The 6,323-nt window shown below is 43.8% G+C and overlaps 1 protein-coding gene across 2 annotated transcripts; it reads right to left on the reverse strand.

Annotated features, from left to right (window-relative positions):
- Positions 1-1,125: 1,125 nt before the first annotated feature.
- Positions 1,126-5,533, reverse strand: LOC113022493 (interferon regulatory factor 6-like). Of its 2 annotated transcripts, XM_026167950.2 has the most exons (8): positions 5,273-5,529; positions 4,759-4,937; positions 3,901-4,096; positions 3,709-3,807; positions 3,356-3,616; positions 2,493-2,885; positions 2,170-2,288; positions 1,126-1,922 (listed from the first exon to the last, which is right to left on the reverse strand). In XM_026167950.2, exons 2-8 carry the CDS (start codon positions 4,930-4,932, stop codon positions 1,692-1,694), a joined length of 1,473 nt encoding a protein of 490 aa, XP_026023735.1. In that variant the 5' UTR covers positions 4,933-4,937; positions 5,273-5,529; the 3' UTR covers positions 1,126-1,691. The 2 variants fall into 2 exon arrangements, with proteins under 2 accessions (XP_026023735.1, XP_080157997.1); XM_080301871.1 differs by lacking the exon at positions 3,709-3,807 and having other exon boundaries at positions 5,273-5,533.
- Between the last annotated feature and the right edge of the window lie 790 nt (positions 5,534-6,323).

Below are 6,323 nucleotides of genomic sequence, written 5' to 3' on the forward strand. Positions count from 1 at the left end.
TGTTTTACTGCTGCAGCTCAGGATAAGGGTGGTGAGGGGAGCAAGAAGCAGACATTTTTCGTTTGGGAAGGTTTATTGATGCGCAAGTGGACCCCAAGGCCTGGAGAAGACTGGAGCGCAGTGCGGCAGATGGTGGTTCCGACAAGTCTGCGGTGGCATGTGCTACAGTTAGCACATGATCATGCATGGTCAGTGTTAGGGAGTTTTTGTTTTATTTGCTTATGCTTCAAAAGTTATGTTATACATATTTCACCAGACAGTTTTCTGTTTTGACAGGAAGCTGACCCTGTGACACTGACAAGAGACCAGCACAGAAATACATATCCGCAGAAGTTGACTTGCATTATATTATTCTTAGAAATTGACCTGCAACACACATACTCTGTGACACACACACACACACCAGGACCTGCGGGACAGGAAATGTGATTATATTTGCATATTGACGATGTAACCTATAAAAATAAACGAATACTGCAGTTCGGTGTGATTTGCTCTGAGCTTTTCACCCGTGCAGCACGTTAACCTACACAAGTGTCTCATTGTTGTTTATTCACCTGACTGTTTGTTAACTGTAAATCTCTGACAGTCAGGTCATTTGGGTGTCACTAAAACATATGACCGTATACTGCAGCATTTCTGTTGAGTGTTAATTTAACACTCAGGTGTGGACCCATATATATACACTCTCTAGTGTTTATTTAACACTGGAGATTTTGCTGTGTATGGGCCAGCTGACCACGAAACTCATACATATAAAAAGAAAACAAAGTTTTTCTTTTTTCCACACCGATCTCAAGTAGCTGGGCACCACTGAACTGTAGTCATGCATGAACTGTAGAAAAATCTATTAATCCAAACTTTAATTCACATTTATCTATTTTTCCAAAATCTATAAATCTCGTGCTAAACACGTAGCTTCAAAATATTTAAACTGAAAACGATAAAAAGCATTCTGCCCCTCATGAATAGCAGGCTCTAGGACCCTTTCAGGATAAATAAGGCACAGCGTGATATCTGTAACTCATTAACTCTGTTTAAATGTTGCCTTGCAACAAGCAGGACTTTGGCCAGTGAAACCACAGCATCAGTCTGTGGTTTCTGCAGATATTGAGTAATGCAGGCTTCAAGGCACAACTTTTATATAGAGAAAAGCACAAACACGGCACATTTATACTAGAGAAAATTTGAAAAGGGTATAAATCCTACAGTATTGAGTACACTTCTGAATATGATTGTAAGCAGTTCCCTGCTTACAGTAGGTAACCGTCAGATGAAGTGTAGATAAACACCGATGAGACACAACATTAAAACCACTGACAGCTGATGTGAATGACATCATTGCTACAATGCAACAGTCTGCTGGGAATCATTCAGCCCATTCATCTTACTTTGACGTGTACCTCCCCCCTAAAGGTTGTTCTATACACAATACTACATTACTTTGGCAATGACTCGGTGGAAAGTGCTTAAAAACCACTCGAGTAACTTTAATTAAAGAGCCCATGGAGTTGACACAGGACACAAAGAACGCAGTTCCAACATCCCAGGACACACCCAGACATCGCCTGTACATTTCCCAACGAGCAAGAGCTGTTTACGCAGCACAACAGAGACCTACACTGTACATAAGGCATGTGGTTTTAATGTTGTGGCTGATCGGTGATTATTAGTTCACAGGTTTACGCGTTTCACTGAGTCTGCAGTGCTGGGGGGATGTTCAGGGCTGAGCCAGGTGGCAAGGCCCAGTTTTCCGGGCTCTGGTGGGTCTGTAGCAGGCAGTAAAGCTGCTTTAGGTGGGTCACAATGTTATCCTTGATGTCTGGGATGGAAATCTGGAGGCGGATGCTGCCGCTGTCAAGTGATCGCGTGTTGTCACTAGAAAACATCTCGCTTATCATTCGGGCCACCACTGGAATGACCTGCAGGGTGAAAGAGGGCCGTTAAGTGTTGGGAAAAGACACTTCGCAATCTTCTTTGTTTAAAAATTTCAAGATAGAACACTTATCATCTTTGGTTTCTTAAGATTCTTTAAACTTTTGGCTGTCATTTTGTATGACTTAGTGACATTTTATAGGCAAAAAGACTCAAAAATTATTTCTGCGTGATGCGATGACACGACTCCATCGTCCTTTGATGACCATTAAATTATGTTACACATTTCTTTACCTGGACCATGATAAGTTTCCTCTCCTTGGGTCTTCCATCTGGCCACTCCTCCCCGAAACACAGATTGATCTCATAGTCAGGAGTGATTGGTGCCTGACCACGCTGTTGAGCTATCACACCTGAACAGCAAACAAAAAAGATATATTTATAAAAAAAATGCTTTTCCACAGGTGCTCAAACTCATTTTACATTGCAGGCCACACCTGCCCACCTTGATCTTAAGGCATGGGCCAAACCGCTGAAACTCCCATTTTTGTCAGTGTAAAGATGCTTAACTACACATTGTATCTCATTTATTAAAAAGAAGTGACATTAATACATACCAGCGAGAAAAGACTCAAGACAGAACAGTTTGACCTTCCTCTGCCGCTCTATGAGATTCGGAGCAGCTGGATTTGGAGCGCAGGGGCCAGACCAGTACACCTTGCACTGACAGAGACGGACTGCGTAGATATCGTGGCCGCTGACCTCCAGGATCAGACCTCTGTCCATCACGTCCAGAAGGCGGTTAGTGAAGACCCTCTGCTTGTCATTGGTGATGTGCTCCGTGGTCGGAAAGCGTAGCTGTTCCAGGTTCACTGGGCCGAACAGCTCTTCCTGATTGACCATGGGCCCGAGGTCTCCGTAGAACAGCCTGCAGCCTAGCGGGTTGCTGACTGTCGCTGTAGGACACATCTCCTTCCCTCTGTAAAGAAACTGCACCTCCAGGTCTGTCACTGGGTCAGAGATGAAGGTGGAAGCGTGTTAAAAAGGAAAATGCAATAAAACTATATTTTAGGTAAAAACAGAAAAAGAACTAAGCTTAATTTTTGAAAAAGGAGAGGTCACAGGGAAGCAGAAACTTCAATTTTACGACCATGGTGCACATACTGGACACATATTCTCAATTAATTAATAAAAAGTTCTGGTTATTTAAAAACAACAACAGGAATAGTGACATCTTCAAGCTTAAAGCAGAGGAGTTGAAACTATCTTTTTATAAAACCAGCAAGTATTGCTGTCTAGAGAAGAGGTTTTCTGATGTTATATTTTCCTAATTTAAACCAATCAAATGTCATGAAGTTCAACTGCACTTGGGGAGCTACAGCAGGTATCCCCTACACCTCAGCCTGCCACAACAAAAAGCTCAAATTATTATTTTAAGTTGAAGTCTGCCAAGCAAGCAGGTGCAACAGTTCACACTCACTTGGAAGGGAACTGATCCACATTTCGGGAGAGGCAAACAAGCCGTCGGGCAGGGGAGGGGGCTGCAAAGACGGATCGGGCAGAGTAACTGGGGGCATGTCGTGTGTCGTTTGCTGCATCTCCACATCCACGGGCTCCTCTTTAGGCCAGGGTTTAACAGGCTCCTCTTTGGGCCAGACCTCGTTTGATGGGGGACAGCTGGGAGGCTGCATGGATGACTCAGAACCCATCGGAGACCACATAATGAGAGGAGAGGGGGTGCCTACACGAAGAAAATAATTCATTTACTGTTAATAAGCAATCAAACTGGACATTGCAGAAACAGGTGTAATGTTTTTAGACAAAGCAGTTCACCATTAGATGGGTATGGAGGCAGAGACTCTGGAGTATCTGGAATATCTTCCTCAAGACCATCATCATCCCCGGGTGTCCAGGGGCCAGCATCTGAAGAGCCTGCGGAGTGAGGGAGGTGGCAAATACTGCAAAATTAAAATTAAATGAACGAAGAAAGACGAGAGCGAGCCGCATTAAAGAGCTCTCATTTACCGTGGTTGCTGAGGGGCTGAGGGATGTCACAGACATCATATATCTTCCAAGGATTCATGGGGATCTCTTTGGTGCCGTCATAGACGAGGTTGAATTCTCTGCTTTTGTTCAGGGCACATCGAAGCTGAGCTTTCCACTTTGCAGGATCAGGTTCGTCAACTCCCTCCTGGAACTTTCCGGTCTCCACAGCCCATGCCTGGGGGAATATTTAGACCAAATGAAGGGATCAGTATCACACAGTTATTTTAATTTCTATTTATGCACAGTATGCACTCACTTTAAAAAAATAAAAATAAAACCAGTGTTCTTTATTTACTGAGTGATGCTGGGTCAGCATGTTTGTCAGGAAACAGCTGTATAATGTATTCACAGCTATGTCAGAATGAAAAGACTCAAGCCCAGAGGCTCAATTTTTCACGAGGTACACACACCTCGTCACAACAAAGTTTATGCTGATCAAATTCTGTTTTCTTTTCTTTAAAATAAGTTTACTTATTTATTTTTTTTAAGAAAAGAAAACAACCTCATGAGCCACAACCTTTTCCCTTTATGCCTCTCCTGTTTAATTTGGTAGGTTTACAGAAGAACAATAAAATAAAACACCTACATAAAGTTTCATTCAACATGACCCAGAGAAACAAAATAGAACTGGGCTGCAAAGCCAGACGTTTTATTAAAAGTCCTACTTATTATTATTATTATTAGAGGGTATTTTTTAAAAGGATATTAACCAGGAATGAATTAGCATAACCCCTGCTTAAACCTCCTCACTGTCTCTGCAGAAGTACAAGTTCTGATCATGTATAAGGAATAAAGTCACACACACAGGCAGACACCCCTCTTTTAGTGAATCTTTACCTTAAAGATGGTGTCCTCATCCTCGTGCTGGGGTGTGTGCCGTGTGGCGTGTTTCCATGGGATCCTGAAGCGCATGTTCTCACGGTCAAGCCACGTCAATCCCGGGTAGCGCCCGCTTTCCACCTGCGCGACCAGCCAGGGCTTCAGGCGGACACGCCGAGGGGTGACTGCCATCCTCACTGCCGAGAAAACCCAAGTGAAATCAGTCCACCCTCAGAAGTCTTAATAACCCCCCCACATCCCCCCATGATCTTTAGTGCACCCCACGGCAAACTACGCTGCAGCACTTATCAGGGGGAAACAAACATTTTAGAGCTGCTGGACTTCAGCTCTGGCAGACGGAGCGACCTTTCAGTTGTTTGCCAGATTACTTACAGACTAGGCCTCGTATGACGATTTTGCACGGTGTGTTTAAATAATATGTGAAGTGCAGTATCTGTGTGTCAGTCCAATCCAGTCCAAAAATCAAACACCCGACGCAAGCAAACACGAAAACAAAAGACGACACACATACCTGTGGGCAAAGCAGGAAGTTGGAGATCTCGTCGGCCTGTTAACCAGCAGCTGGAAATAACAGCGCTTCGGTGGGTCCAAACTCCCCACCAATCTCCCCTCGAAGCGAACTCACCGATTACCGGTTCGACGAAAGGCGACTAATAACAACGACAGGCGGAGAGCTGGAGCTCAGAATGGCTGATGTTCCTCACTCCTTTGGTCCTTCCCTTTCCACACCGAAACTCAGGTAGGAGTGTGACGTCACACCGGCGGCACACCTTTTCTGAGCAGCTGGGTGATCGTTTTTCACCAAGCATGTGGACGGGGCACTTTATTTTTCCACGAATATCTCAGCTTATCTCGACGAGAACGACATTTTTTATTTTTGTCCTTTAGGAATTTATTTGATCAGATTCGTAATTTGGATACTCTACATTCCTTTTGATATTTATTTATAATATATCAATAAATAAATAAATAGAACGAGATACACCGTGCTTTTTGGGACAATTAATATTAAGAGCTTTTTTGGCGGGGGGTAAAGCTGGCCTTTTTGAGAACACTTAAACTAATTGTGTCCTGTCAGCTTTACATGCTTATTTTTTATACTCACACACTTGCTTTGTTTAGCTAAGAAAAGCGCGACCGGTGTGACATGACTCAGCTGGCAGGAAAAGGAGGCGTTTCGACGAAAAAAACAAAACAAAACAATGCACACAATGAGTTTGCTCCAGACAAGTGGACGGTTGATGACGATCCTAATCACCATTAGGAGCCAAAAACAGGCCGACAATATCAAACCACTCCCTGAAACTGCTCATGGACTGCAGAAAGCGTGTCACTTGGCCCGCTATTGTGATTTTTCCCGGTGTTGGCACAGCATACATCATGTGCTTGTTGCTTCCTGTGTGATGCTAATTGTGGGTGTTTTTTTTTTTTTTCTTTTGCTTGGGGCGATAGGGTCAGTTTACTGCCAACTGCCTGCAGTATCACCACGATCTGTCTGATCCAGTGCGGTTAACAGATGTTTCCAGTTTCTCCCAACATGAATGTGACCTTAGGGGCTGCAA

The sequence above is a fragment of the Astatotilapia calliptera genome, chromosome 5 (genome assembly GCF_964374335.1).
Source record: "Astatotilapia calliptera chromosome 5, fAstCal68.1, whole genome shotgun sequence".
NCBI lineage: Eukaryota > Metazoa > Chordata > Actinopteri > Cichliformes > Cichlidae > Astatotilapia > Astatotilapia calliptera.